The following is a 15,696-nucleotide window of genomic DNA, read 5'->3' as shown; positions in this document are numbered from 1 at the left end:
TGGAGGTGGCAACCCATCGTGTCTCTTTGAAAGACGGACGACCCAACTTGAACTTAACATGTCACTTGAATGGAGGTGGCAACCCATCGTGTCTCTTTGAAAGACGGACGACCCAACTTGAACTTAACATGTCACTTGAATGGAGGTGGCAACCCATCGTGTCTCTTTGAAAGACGGACGACCCAACTTGAACTTAACATGTCACTTGAATGGAGGTGGCAACCCATCGTGTCTCTTTGAAAGACGGACGACCCAACTTGAACTTAACATGTCACTTGAATGGAGGTGGCAACCCATCGTGTCTCTTTGAAAGACGGACGACCCAACTTGAACTTAACATGTCACTTGAATGGAGGTGGCAACCCATCGTGTCTCTTTGAAAGACGGACGACCCAACTTGAACTTAACATGTCACTTGAATGGAGGTGGCAACCCATCGTGTCTCTTTGAAAGACGGACGACCCAACTTGAACTTAACATGTCACTTGAATGGAGGTGGCAACCCATCGTGTCTCTTTGAAAGACGGACGACCCAACTTGAACTTAACATGTCACTTGAATGGAGGTGGCAACCCATCGTGTCTCTTTGAAAGACGGACGACCCAACTTGAACTTAACATGTCACTTGAATGGAGGTGGCAACCCATCGTGTCTCTTTGAAAGACGGACGACCCAACTTGAACTTAACATGTCATGTGAAGGGAGATGACAACCCAATCCTGTCTCTTTGAAAGGCGGACGACCCAACTTGAACATGCCATTTGAAGGGAGATGACAACCCAATCTTGTCTCTTTGAAAGGCAGATGACCCAACTTGAACATAACATGTCATTTGAAGGGAGATGACAACCCAATCCTGTCTCTTTGAAAGGCGGACGACCCAACTTGAACTTAATATGTCATTTGAAGGGAGATGACAACCCAATCTTGAACTTAACGTGCTTGATGACAACCCAATCTTGAACTTAATATGAATGGTGTATCACAAAATCTGCAATAACAATGTAATTAGCAAATATAATATAAAAGCAACATAAAATATGCAACCATGACCTAATATGGACAAGGTAATTAAGTGATGGGGCAATTTGAACTTAATAAAAAAAATTAATTTAAAATAGAAAACAAAATAAAAGTGTCATATTGAACGGCATGACAAACCAATCTAAATCATTTTATTTGAGATAACAAATCAATTTTGAGAAAATATTATTTTGAAAGGTATGACGACCTAAATTTAAAAAAAGATGTCATGTCAAAAGGTATGACTATCCAAATTTAAGAAAATGTCATTTTGAAGAGTATGACGCTCCAGAAATTATAAAAAATATCATTTTGAAGGATATGATGATCCAAAATAAAAAAGATGTCATTTTGAAGGATATAACGACCCAAAAATAAAAAGATGTCATTTTGAAGGGTATGACTACCCAAAAATGCAATTTAAACTTTGAAATGGTCCACAAAGTTATTTGGACGAATATTAGGCATAAATTTAAAATGATGTCAGTTTGAAAGGTGTCACGACCCAAATTTAAAAGATGTCATTTTGAAGGGTGTGACTATCGAAAAATAAAAAGATGTCATTTTGAAGGGTATACTACCAAAAATGCAATTTAAACTTTGAAACGGTCCACAACATTGGTATGGACAAATATCAACAATGAAACGGTCCACAAAGTTGGTTTGGACAAATATTGTAAAGTGGGTTTCAACCCATTTTTTATTTTATGAACAATGAAACATATTTTAACTTGGTTAGCGCCAACAATAGTATTGTACAAAAATTTCTCACAATTTTTCTCTTTCAACTGAAATTGACATCGAGGTAATTCCTATGGATTCAAGTGGTACCTCAAATGTACTTAAGCAACAACAAGAGTTGTCCATCTTGCTATAAACAAAAGCTTAGAACTAGACCTAACATCATGTTTCAAGTGCCTTCACAAGAAAGAAACTTTCAATTTGCGAACATTTAAAGTGTTTTGATTTGGAAACATCTGGAAAAGCACACTCACACTCGGAAAAAATTTTCAATGCATGCTATTGTGATCCATAGGCTTGACCTTCATGTAAATCTCCACTAATGTGGAACATTTGAATTAAAATCATGTAGGGCTTGTTAATAGCTTGTAATGTTGGCTTAGGAACGGGTAGGATAGTCATTTGGGATTAAAGTGACTAATTCCTTGTTCAGCATTGCACTAAATAGATGCTTTCAACATTTATTACGCTTTTAGCGTTTGATTCTCTTTGTTGTCCCTTCCTTTTTCACTTTTGACTTCTTTGAAATTTTGTTTGTTTGAGTTCCCCCCCCCCCCCTTTTGAATTTTCTCCTTTTTTGTTTGGAGTGTTTTTTAAATTTTGCTTTCTTAAATTGGTGGGGAATTTTGAACCCTTTTTTTTTCTTCTGAAGTCATTTTTGTTTTCTTGACATTCAGGAACTTTGATAACTTTTGTCTTTGACAAATTTTGAACTTTGTATCTTCTCTTATAACTTGCATGTCTTCAGTGCGCTCAAGAAAGTCTGGTCAAAAGAGAGATAGTGCGTAAAATCACTCAGAAAAGGTATAGGCTAAGATGTGGTTGTCCAAAGAAAAGTCTTAAGGCTCAAAGTGGGGACATCTAAGGATTAACATCGTTTGGTAGGCTTTGAAAGGCTCAAACGGATCAAAGAAGACAATCATTTTTCAAATCAAACATTACTCAGAATTTCGCCTCAATAACATTTAGGCCAAGTTCTAGATCAACAATGCAAAATAATTGAATTTGATTCAAAACTCACCACACAATGCACATGAAACAATGAATCTGATTTTGTTCTAATCTTGAATTTATATAAGACAACATTTGCAAGTGTAACAAGGTATGAATGAAAGGTTCCAAAAGAATCCATGGTTTAACAAGAAGTCAATCTTCTTTATTATACAAATTATTTTTCACATGCACACTTGAACTGTATTGGTACCAACCCAGTTAAAAATAATCTCGAAAATATAAACATTAAAAGAATAAAAAAAAATCTTTCGAACAAAGAATATCGAACCCAATAAGGGCTGCCTACGTATCTCTTTGATGAGAATCAGATTTGCGTAGTTCTTTCAAATATGACATAAAATTCATAAACAACAAATTACTTTTTGAAAGGAAAAATAATGAGAATAAAAACCAATGAGCCACATTGAAAGGCGGGCAACCCGAATTGAACAAAATATTTTTTTATTTACTATTTAAAGAAAATTTTACAAGGACGAATAAATCAGTGAGTTACATTGAAGGGCGGACCACATAAATTTAACAAAAAAAAGTATTTTCTAACAATTAAATAAAAATAACAAAAGTGAAAAATGAATGAGTCATATTGGAATGCGGGCAACACAGCTCAAAACAATATTTTTAGTGGTATATAAGATAAATAAAAATAAAAAATATACAGTAAATATGACATCATGTACAGAAAATTAATGTAGAATGTACAAACACTTTTGGAATGAAGCTTCATAAATTCTGGAGTCTGTGTACAATCTTGGTGAAAATTTTGAGGGCATTCCTAAAAAAATTTTGCCCCTGTTTCAGCTTCGACAAACCTCCGGTATTTAATCTTGTAACAACTATCTCCATTATAAAATTTTGGAGACTTCCACAAAAATTTTGCCCCAGTTTCTGTTGTTAAAATTTGAAAAATTTATGGGGAAGATGACCGAGCCTTAATGGCGCCTACGTATCCCGTTGAAGCAGGAATCAGGTCAAACATAGTTCCAATAGATTGTGACTCAGACAGAGAATGGACTGAGATTATGAATGTTCAAAAAATAGCTGACCAAGAGTGGTTTTGAATGATTAGGGACCCAAGCGGACCACTTAGGCTAGAACTCACGACAACCATTGGATGCATGACGAACCAATAAATTATCGATCATTCTGAAAAAATGATTGAGTATAGAAAAGTCCGGTCTGCGGTTCCGCAAAATCGTTCTTTAATATACTATACATATGTGTTGAAAAATGTCATTAATGCAATGACAATATACAATAAATAATGAATGAATAATGAGTATAATATGCAAATGATTACCAAAAAATACAAGATATAATGAATAACACAATAAAAGAATAGTATCCTCAATTCGAAAAGATAAACCCATAATAGTTAGAACCTCTAATTTCCCCAGCAGAGTCGCCATTCTGTTGACATCCTTTGAATGGGAACAACGTCGCGGCGACTCAATTAAAAAAAGAATTAGTTAAAAGAATTTTTAAAACGGGTAAAACGGGATAAAAAGTGGTAAAATGAGTTTAAAAGGATTAAAGAGAGTCGCCACCTAATTTTTTAGGAAAACTAGAAAATCGATTAATTAATTAACCTGAAAGAAATGTCTACGAAACCAATTTGATTCTAGGTAAGGGGTTCAAGTTATTCCGAAGGGAAGGGGTTAGGCACCCTTCGAAATCCACGACTTTGGTTCCGACCGAGTTCATTTTTTTCAAATTGAGGAGAACAAAATAATGTATAAATATAATAAACATGCAATATACGCAATAAAATAAAATAATAATTATCGACCTAAGATTTGTGTAACATCGATATATAAAAAATAATGAATAAAAATATAAGTCGAGCTCTTCGAATAGCTTCAAGGAAGCAAGTCTTGGGTACCTGTAAACACACTTAATAAAAGTGTTAGTAAAGAATAAATATGATTAAAATTGAATAAATCAAATAACTATTTTAAAATAAAAATCCGTCTTATAAACATGGGAGGCCTTGGAAATCGACGATAATTTCTTCATCGACCATTTTAACAATTTAACAAACAAGTTATATGAACTTAATTAAAAATTTCCGTCTTTTAATATTGGGGAGGCCTCCAAAACCGACGGAGAAATTTTATCATTGGCCATTTTATCAATTCAACTATAACAAAAAGAATAAAAAAAAACTAGCAACATAATATTCTAAATCAGTAAACAATAAATCAATACAAAATAATAACCAACTAAAATCAATCGAAAGAAATTAGACTAACTATTCAATCATTTCAAAATGCTAATAATTGCAATATGTAATAAAATATGTAGTATCAATTCAACAGAAAAGACAAAACAAATAAAATATTAGAGAATAACTAAGCAAAATTAATCCAACTAACACAAAATGACACAAAGTAAATGAAAACTTAAACACAAACATCAACTATAATGTTACCAACAAATCCATTTCACTAACACACAGAAAACAAAGTTACTGAAAAATTAAACACATAAATAACTTAAATTAGAGGAAAAAAAAACATGTCTAACCGAGTAAAAAAAAAGATAATAAATAAAAATGATGAGCATTGTTAATATCTATTCAAATTAATTAATGCGAAAGAAGTAATTAAAAATGCAATAGAAAATGAACAAACACAATCCAAAATATATTAATACAAAAAATAAATAGATAATTAAAACATCAATATAAACAAAACAATAATATTGAAACTAAAGTTAGAGAAACAAAGCTTACTATGGTTCTTTTGTTCTCTGGTTATGTACTCTGCTCGCAGGAGCTTGGTGGTCTCGAGATTGCTGTTTCAGTTCACTTGGGAGGTCAGAGCTTCGCCGGAGTTTACTGGCTTTGAACCAAACACCTATAAAACAAGAAAAAAATAAAAATATGTGAAAGGGATAGGGGACTGGCAGAGCTTTATTTTTTGCTTTGTTTGTCGGAGATATGAACTCCTCGCCGGAGTAACTGGTGATGTGAACGAGAAGGAGGAAAGGGTTGGGATCCGGTGGTTTTGTCGGAAAAATTGGGAGAAACAAAGGGGCTTTTGGGTAGTGGTCTAGTAAGGGAAAATGGTGGTTTAATGGAGTTTTTTGCTGGCTGATTGAAGCAGGTTTTGGGGCTGTTTGGTATAACTGGTGATTTATTTGAGGTTGGAGCCGGTGGTTACTTTGAATAGATGCGCATTGGAGCTCAGAATTCAGCATTAACGGTGGAACTCGAGCAAAGGAGTAATCAGGAAGGTTGTGGTGGCTGGAAATGATGAAATGATGCTTTTGTCGGAAATAGTGGAGAAAAATAAATGGGGTTTTGGTGGTGGACTCGCCGGATTCCGGCGAAACTCCGATGACAAGTCACCTGAAAAATAATAAATAATAAAAGAATTTCTTTAACTCCTAAAAATTTGAAAATACCCCTAACATTTTTCCACCACCTTAACCTAATTAGCTAAATGTTCTATATACAGGGAATTATTAAAAATGGGCCTAAATTATGGGCTTGAAATTGTGATTCAAAAGTTGTCAATTGATAAAATATCTGTGTATGTAAATTGTATTCAAATTTGAATGAATTTTTATACTGTGTAAAATATCAAAATGAATATTAACAACATAAAGAGAAAAAATGAATATGAGAAAATGTAATGAATGTAATCAATTACATGTAAAAAATTTAATTTAATATAAACAATGATTTTATAAGAAATAAACAAATATTTGAACGTCTGACTGTGACAAAATAATATAAACATAACAATCAACAAGAATCACAATACTTTGAGAAAAATGATGATTATCAACAAACTTCATTAAAATAACAAAAACATGTATTTTGAATTTGTTAAAATAAAATACTCAAAATGTATTAATTTTAAAACTATCAGACCAAAATTTGGTGTCAACATCAACGATAGAGGAAGGTCAAATGACAAGGAAAGAACAAGAAAACAAGGAAAAGAAAGGAAGATCGATTACCTCTCAGTAGTGAATGCCTTTCTATGAGGTGTAAAAGACGGAGAAAAAGAGGTAAAAAAAGAAATAGATTCACAAAAAGAGGCAGCGAAGTGTGAGGCTCTAAAGACTGTCGTAAGGAAACATCTTGAAGCCAATATTGAAAAAGGAAAATGACAAAGAGGCGGATGTTATTAGATTACTCTTCTTATTATCTATAGAGGGTTTGATGTGGATTGGACTCGTTGTTTTTAGATTTTTTTTTTGTTAATTTTTTGGGCCGATTGGCTAGACTAATATGTTGATTGATTAACATTAAATAAAATGGCCCAAACTGCCACCTAAAATTTAGAAAAAAAAAGAAGAGAAGAAGTTTCAAACACTCACAAATAAAAAGGAAAATAAGATAAATAAAATAACTATAATATGAATAAAATATGACTTTATTAATCTATGAAAATTTAGAAATATATTTCAAATCAAGTGTAGTAGTTATAGAAGATAACTGAATGAAATATATACAAATTTATCTCAAATCAAGTAAATTATTAATTCAAAACTAAATATAAAAACAAAACAAACCAATCCAACTTAAGATTTGATTTGATTCTCCGATTTAAACCAAATAATGCACATCACATGAAAGAGTATTAACTTATCAAGTTTTGGGAGATTAATCATAAATTTTAAATGTGCATTAAATAAAAACAAAGTATAAAATGGTTTTTGATAAATTTAGTAATTAGTATATTCAAATATGGTAAAGAGGTAAAAAAACAGAATAGTCACAAAAAGAGTCTTCTTCTTCTCTCTCTCAACTCAATGACACATGAGATAGAGCAGAAGTGTACAATATTGTAAAAAGAGAAGAAACCATAAAGCATTTCAATTTTCATAATACATCAGTTTGATTTTAGGGTTGAGAGAGAGAGAGGGAAGAAGCTTTCTCAACTCTACAGTCACTCGGCTAGTAGCACATGAGTTTATCTTCAAATAAATAAATAAATAAATAAATATATACTTCTTCAGTCACTTTAGTATCATATGTTTTGAATTTGATGTGAGATAGGATAAAATTACACAGATCGAAATGGCGGAGGATGGAAGTGTGATGGAGACGCCGGAGATGACTTCCGGCGAGAACACCGTCAATGCGAGAACGGCGACGAATGAAGTTGCTCTTACACCGACAGTGTCTGGAGGAGGAAAGGGTACTTACCGGAGAAGGATGTCGGTGGTGAGGCCCAGTCTCGACGCCGACGAGTTCATGAACCTGCTTCACGGGTCGGATCCGGTGAAGTTGGAGCTAAATCGACTGGAGAATGAAGTCAGAGGTTTGTAATGTCAGCTGGATCCAACTCCGATTTGGTTCTCGTTTCCTTGTAGTGAATGATACCGGGTCGTTTTCTTTCAGATAAGGACCGGGAACTCTCGGAAGCTCAAGCGGAGATCAAGGCATTACGGTTGTCAGAACGCCTACGAGAAAAGGCTGTTGAAGAGGTATAGTATTCAATATTTGAATATACAATGAGAAATCTTATTTTATGAATTATGATATAGTATATCTTTCTGGAATACAACCACGACACTGTTTTACCATTGTTGACTGCTAGTAAACTCAATTTCAAAAGGTGATTTTTTTCCCCTTCTCAAAGTATTAACTGAATGCAAATAACCAAGGGGGTAATGCATTGGTTTTAAAGTGAAAATATAGGGTGTTTTTTATGCAAGGAAATGTAGGATTTTATTGTATCTATTTTGTTCCAGAAGTGTGAAAAGTGAAATTGTAGGATTTCAATTGTCACATTCTATTGCATGTGTTTGGACCCTTAAAACCAGCAGGTACTTTACTCGTACAAATTTAATCGTGTTTGAATGTGATTTGCAGTCATTTAACTGGATTTACTACTATTTTTTGTTGTTTGTTTCTATTTGAAGAATCGGGAATCATGATTAGTTCTGTTTTAATCTCTTGAATATATTAATGATATTTTAAAGATGCTTTATTTGACCTGGAAAGTTAAATATGTGTCATGTGAAGATTTGAAAATTTGATGCAATATCCAAGAGATTTATAGAAGAAGAAGGTGAGCTCTTGTGAAATCTCCAAAATTTCTAGGAAGCTGCATGGAAATGTGCTTTGGCTAATGTTTACTTTCTGGGGGGTGAGGTAGAGGGATAGGGGTTGGGAACATCTCTGATAATGAGAAGGTCGTGGCTCATGCTCTCACGCATAAACTGTAAAACTTGAGAATGTGCTATCTATTTGTTGAAGCTAGGGATATCTAGATTATGGTTTAATTTATGTTATAGTTTTGGCAACAGCATTTTTGCATAAAATGTCTGCTTGTTGGTTTTATTTGGCTACATCTGATTTTTTCTGCTGTAGTGAAATATAAGCTACTCATAGTCTTTAAAAAAATGCTCATATGGTATTTTTCCTTGTCCTACAACCTGTAATTCAGCTCACTGATGAGTTGACAAGGGTTGATGAGAAGCTCAAGTTGACAGAATCACTTCTAGAAAGCAAGGTACTAATTCAGAATCTTCTTATTATAGGTACTTTATTTTTTTTCAGTAAACTATTTTATAACTTACAATACTTTTCTTGCTTTACAGAATCTTGAAATCAAGAAAATCAATGATGAGAAGAAAGCATCCATGGCAGCTCAATTTGCAGCGGAAGCCACTCTTCGAAGGGTCCATGCTGCTCAAAAGGATGATGATATGCCGCCAATTGAGGCCATCCTTGCACCTTTGGAGGCTGAACTCAAACTTGCTCGTCATGAGGTGTCTGCCTGCATTTCATGTCTGTAAATGATGTTAAAGCTCAGTCTACATATGAGGACACTTTCTTACTTACACTTTGCTCTATTTTTTTCCAGACTGCGAAACTACAAGATGATAATAAGGCATTGGACCGTCTTACCAAGTCAAAAGAGGCAGCTTTACTTGATGCCGAAAGAACTGTGCAGTCAGCATTAGCAAAGGCGTCTATGGTGGATGACCTTCAGAATAAGAATCAAGAGCTGATGAAACAGATAGAAATATGCCAGGTATGTTGATGATCCAACTATTGGTTCTGCTGCTTAAGATATTGGATCATTTAGGTGGTATTTGTTATAAGAAAACGTTTCAATGTATTCATGAAATATTTGTTCTTGTTTTTGGGAAAATTCTCTTTGCCCAGACATGAAATATTTGTTTTTTATTTTATCTTTTAAAAAATTGGAAGAATTCCATGAAATGTTGTCACGCATATTGGAACTAATGTCAGCCTAGTGTTTAGTGTTTAGATGCATAACATGCATTCTATTTCCACTTATTCTGTTTCATAAACATACATCAGGAAGAAAATAAAATTCTAGACAGAATGCATCGCCAAAAGGTTGCAGAGGTTGAAAAACTTACCCAAAGTGTGCGCGAGCTTGAGGAGGCTGTTCTGGCTGGTGGTGCAGCTGCTAATGCTGTCCGGGATTACCAACGGAAAGTTCAAGAAATGAATGTAATCTATCCGAGAAAGATTTTTTATTAAATATATTTGATAATTAATATGTCGAGAATACTAAATGTTATGATACATATGCTAATCTATTCTTCCAGGAAGAAAGAAAAACACTTGACCGCGAGCTAGCACGTGCCAAGGTAACAGCTAATAGGGTAGCAACTGTGGTTGCTAATGAATGGAAAGATGCAAATGATAAAGTAATGCCTGTGAAACAGTGGCTTGAAGAGAGGAGGATTTTGCAGGTATGGTAGTTTCCATGGCTTGCCCTCTATAAGATACAGAGATCCTGCCCTAATAGAACTTACTGCATTATGCGCATGTGGTTTAACGAGCTCATATTTCTCATCTAAGCCTAAATCTTGTACTGCAGGGTGAGATGCAACAACTACGTGACAAGCTCGCAATCACTGAACGAACTGCAAAGTCAGAAGCTCTGTTGAAAGTAATATTTTGTCCAATAGAAAGGGCACTCGAAAATGGTTGTTGATATTATTTTCACAAGTTTTAACTTCTATCATTTGCACAGGACAAATATCTATTGAGGCTCAAGGTCTTGGAAGAGACATTGAGACCATCAAGCGCTAGCTCTCGCAATACAACTGATGGCAGAAGTTCAAGCAATGGTCCTTCACGTCGGCAGTCACTTGGTGGAGCTGAAAGTATCTCTAAATTGACCTCTAATGGCTTCTTACCAAAGAGATCACCATCATTTCAGTTGAGATCTTCTGGGTCCAGTACTATTTTGAAGCATGCGAAAGGGACCTCAAAGTCATTTGATGGTGGCTCAAGATCATTGGACAGGGGTAAAAAACTTCTGAATGTAACAGGTCCAAATTTCAATAGCAGCAAGTCTGTTGATGGAGCTAAGGATAATGAGACTGAAAGTACTTCTTGGAAATCAAATCAAGATGAAAAACGTACCGACCTACCAGTAACCGAAACAGAAGATACTGTGCCTGGACTACTATATGACTTACTTCAAAAAGAGGTAGTTGCTTTGCGGAAAGCTGGCCATGAAAAGGATCAAAGTCTTAAAGACAAGGACGATGCAATTGAGGTTAGACTGGTTTCTTGCTAAGCAAAGTTATGTTTTCTTTACTCAGATGTTTGTGCTAATTTTGATTGCATTCTTGGGATCAGATGTTAGCTAAGAAAGTAGAGACTTTAACAAAAGCCATGGAAGTTGAGGCCAAAAAGATGAGAAGGGAGGTTGCTGCCATGGAGAAAGAGGTGGCTGCTATGCGTGTTGAGAAAGAACAAGAAAATAGGGCAAAAAGATTGGGAAATTCTAAGGGTCCAGTGAACAGTTCTCAGCTGCTACCTGGAAGGTATGTCTTCAATATGATTATCAAACAATCCTCACTTTATTCAATTATGCACAATGACATACAAGTTATTCTTGTTGGATCCAGGGAGAGAGAAATTAATATTCCTTCTGGCATACTTGCAATATATCTTCTACCTATGCCTGGGTAACTCGTCTTGCTATGTCTAAATGTCATTTTGTGATCTAATGTTGTGACCTACTCCCTCCATTCCACACTTTAGTCCGTTCCATTAAATAACTTTATAAATTTGGAAATAATTTTAACTTGAATATCCCATTTTACCCTTAATGTCAAGCTTTTATAGCCACACAAATGTTGTGGTGCGTTTAATACCGCAAGTCTCTAAGTGCCATAGCCACACAAATGTTATGTCATGTTTAAGACCACAAGTTTCAAAAGTCTTTTCTTTATTAAACTCCATTCCCGGGCAAACTGTGCCACACAACTTTAAACGGAGCGAGTATTAACAAATACTAGTTGATTCCAGAAAAGAATTAAGGAATATTCTTTTAGCCCTTCTTATATGCTTTAAGATGATGGGACAAGTTATGCACTTGTATGCATTTAACCTCCAGAGTATGTCCACTCTCTAGCTTTCCTGGTTGTTTTCACCTTAGTTGCGCGGACTCTTCACTTTTGATGCCGCACCCGTGTCGGATTGTCCAAAAATACACTACTTGTGGCGAATCCGACACGCACCCATTGACATTTCTGAAGAGTCCGAACAACATAGGTTTTCACCATGTTTACAGCTTATTAAGTGATGGAAACTGGAAAGTGGATGTGTTTTTAACATATTTGTTGCAGAGTTCCCACAGCCCTTTGTTGTAATAACTTGACAATGTTCAAATGTGTTATCTTAAACTGAAAGATATATCTTTAACAAATCAATATACATTTGTGTATGTTGTGTAGCTGGTCAATGTCCATAAAGGTTACTGACATGATTCTTTGCTAAGCCTTGATAGAGATGAGATATTGCTATTTTCATTTGGGATACATATGGACGTAACAATTCCATAGTGTTCTGTCGACAGTTTGAAGTGTATGCTAGGGTTCTGAGTTTGTTAAGTGTTCTGGTAGACATTTTCAAGTGTATGTAGGATTGTGAGTTCGTTACCTTGTTTGTTTTTTGAGAAACGAGAGTGATCACTCATGACTGTTACCTTTCTCAAAAAAAAAAAACCCCGGAGAAGGGTCATATTTGCTCCTCAACTCTCAAAAATAGGTTACCATTACCAATGTTACCATCACTTTGGGCACATATTTGCCCTTGGACGGTTACTATTATTATCCTACGTGGTGCTTACATGGCATCTATAAATATTCTACTTACTTCAATTTTTAAAATTAAACCTGCCTACCCCCTCGTGACTTTTTCTGTTAAAAAATGGATGCAGAAAGAAAATGTAAGGTCGTGCACTGTTCTAGAGCTAATCCAACTCATCTTTTCACTACTAAATCTATCTTTAGTGATTTCAGCTTTAGTATCTTCATGAGAACTCTACTTCAGTGGTATGAATTCATCCAGTTTTGTTCTTGATCTTCTATATTGCATTGATTCTTCTCTTAGAGCTACAACTATAACAATCACTAGAGGAAAATAATTAACACCCTCAATCTTCCCATTCACAGTACTTCACAAAAACGAACAATAACATAGTACTATAATACAAGAACAATCTTCAAAAATCTATTTTTTACCAACTTTTGCTTTCCATTCATAACTATAATAAACATTTACTCTAGTAATTAATACCCAAAAGCATCAGAAGTCCTCAAAAATCCGACAACTTACAGTTTTGATTTGAAAAGCTGTACAAACTGATATACGGGTGTGGCCTGATGACCAAATGTTTTCTGTCTCTGTATAGCGTTTTCTCTCTCTTTATCATGTTTTCTGGGAAAAGGGAATAGAAGTTGATCTATTGAGTGGGTTGGGTTTAATTTATAAAAATGGATTGGGTAGAATATTTGTTAAAGAGTAAAATTTTAATTATGGTAAACATATACAAAGAATATAACTAGGGGTAAATATAACTTGTTTGTATGTGTAGAGGGGCAAATAGGACCCTTTTTCAAAAAAAAAAGAAAGAAGAGAAGACGAGTGATGTGTGCCGTCGACCTGAATAAATTTACCAAAGGTGTTTGGGTCATCATCTCTGTGGTAAGTATGTTGTGCGGGATGCCTTACAACCTCTGTTTTCTTGGAATCTGCACTTACTTGAAAGCATTTTAATCAAAGAAGAGTAAGAGAATCCTCCCTGTTTCTGAGGTTCCTTTCTTTTTTGTTAGGTTGACAGTAGTCATTTCATGTAACTACCTTGTCAATGTACCATGGACCTCTTTACAACGTGGTTCATACACCAATTATTTATTCAGAGCTAAATTGTCACCTACATAGGCTCTCTTCTATGTTTGGGTGTTGCTATGCTTCTGAGTGGATTTTAAAAGAAAAATGAAGGCGGGGTGGGAGCACAAAACCTAGGAGTTAGGATAGTGAGGAGTTCAGCATGCTACTGCTCTGACCTAATAGTAGATGGTAGAGTAGGTATCAGAGTAGATCTCCATATGAATACCTTTGTCACAAACTTGTAGTGCTCCTGAGCAACAACCCGAAGCTTAATATGTTAGTTGAAAAGATGACCCTACAAGTCATTTGCCTAAATTCTACCTAAAGACTTTAACCCGTGGCCAATACTTTGGAATTATGGTTTGAGACACTGTCTCATGTGTAGCTTCATCAGCAGCTTAAGAAGGCTGCTTCTAAAGAGGGACAACAAGTTATGTGCTAGATTTTGCTTTCCTTACACAAGTTTTGTGCCTGAGAAAAGCTCTAAACATTAGCTCTCATGCCTTGAAAATGATCTTTCAGAGGATTTCGGCTGCTAATGTTAAAACTCAGGTGGAAGTTCTAATTTTTTCCAGAGTATTCTGTTGCTAAAGATTAATTCAGCTGGGAGTTCAATGGTTATGTAGTTTATCCAAGAAGGAAATTCTGATACATCACAGCTATGGTACTGTTCTTGCTGTTCAGCTAGCTAAAATATAAGAAAATGGCGTGGTTTCTGAGTAGCACACAGCTGACTATGTTTTCCTTTGCCACAGAAGATTTTGGTTTGGTTAAGCTGCTAACAAATTGAATTTTCTTTAACTACAGTCATTCATCTTTGGAAGATGATACTACATAAGTTGAAATTGTGACATGCACATCTTCATTTGTCGAAGATAATACTGCATAAGTTGAAATTTTCTCTTAACTTGAAAGAATCTTATTATCTGCAGGAGTGTAGCACGAAGTGGGTTAACACGCACACAATAAAACACAAGGGAAACCTATAACTGTCTTAAGAAGCAACTCCGCGTAAACCTCAGGAGCTCCTTGTGTGCCTTAGAAATCCCCTATTTTTACCCCCGTGATGGTTGATTGTAAAACTGTAACAAGCATGCCAATGACTATGATGTTTCTGCTCTGGTTGGAGCAAGAAAGCGATATCCTTAAACATGGAGATAGGCAGTGAATCTTGGTGTGCTTCTGACTTAGAAGACTGTGGTCCGGTCCCTCTCTGCTTACAGATAAGCAGGAAAAGAAACTCAAGATGTCAGAGTTGAGCTAACCTTTTGGCAGAGAACAATTTGTGTGACAGTTGGTTTTGTGGTTGTATAGAGTAGCTTGTTGGCATTTACTTGGTCTATTCCGTTTTCATGTCATTTGTAGTCTATATTTGTAATCTGCAGCTCTAGTGTGATGTGTTATTGGTTCAGGTTTGTTAATATTGTTGCAATGAGATAAGTATGAGAATTTTTTCGCCGCATGTTTTGTTTTTTTTAGCTTTCTATTTCCCTCAGTTCAAAACATGTCGTCGTATGAGTTTTCAGGCCATTACAAATGATTTGGCCATCTTCTGAGCTATGTACAAGCTTTTGAAACTGAATTGCATTTAGCAGAACCCCTACTTTGAATAATCATTGTCGTTTTCTCTTTATGGTGTATTCCCAGCATAATTAGATGCTCTTTTTTTTTTTTTAATATCTGGAACTTCTTTTGGGAACCGCAGAATAACCTGCAGCGGTTACAAGCTCTGCCAAGGCATTTGTCACACTTTATACACGCCGAATAACCCCCACCCCCCCACCCCC

The 15,696-nt window shown here is 35.2% G+C and overlaps 1 protein-coding gene across 2 annotated transcripts in view; it reads left to right on the top strand.

Moving 5' to 3' along the window:
- The first annotated feature begins 7,488 nt into the window (after positions 1–7,488).
- The window catches only part of LOC107020524 (microtubule-associated protein 70-1-like), a 9,070-nt gene continuing 862 nt past the window's right edge, over positions 7,489–15,696 (top strand). The window contains exons 1-11 of one of the 2 annotated variants that reach the window (XM_015220927.2): positions 7,489–8,054; positions 8,135–8,220; positions 9,186–9,251; positions 9,340–9,510; positions 9,606–9,776; positions 10,070–10,225; positions 10,324–10,470; positions 10,599–10,670; positions 10,755–11,285; positions 11,369–11,556; positions 14,842–15,522. In XM_015220927.2, the coding sequence (XP_015076413.1) occupies positions 7,811–8,054; positions 8,135–8,220; positions 9,186–9,251; positions 9,340–9,510; positions 9,606–9,776; positions 10,070–10,225; positions 10,324–10,470; positions 10,599–10,670; positions 10,755–11,285; positions 11,369–11,556; positions 14,842–14,878 (1,869 nt within the window). In that variant the 5' untranslated portion in view covers positions 7,489–7,810 and the 3' untranslated portion in view covers positions 14,879–15,522. Of the gene's footprint in view, positions 8,055–8,134; positions 8,221–9,185; positions 9,252–9,339; positions 9,511–9,605; positions 9,777–10,069; positions 10,226–10,323; positions 10,471–10,598; positions 10,671–10,754; positions 11,286–11,368; positions 11,557–14,841; positions 15,523–15,696 lie in introns of those variants that run through there. The other variant, XM_027917129.1, reaches the window with a different exon arrangement.

Source organism: Solanum pennellii, chromosome 5 (assembly GCF_001406875.1).
Source record: "Solanum pennellii chromosome 5, SPENNV200".
In the NCBI taxonomy this organism is placed as follows: domain Eukaryota; kingdom Viridiplantae; phylum Streptophyta; class Magnoliopsida; order Solanales; family Solanaceae; genus Solanum; species Solanum pennellii.
This window is presented reverse-complemented; position numbering and strand designations above follow the sequence as displayed.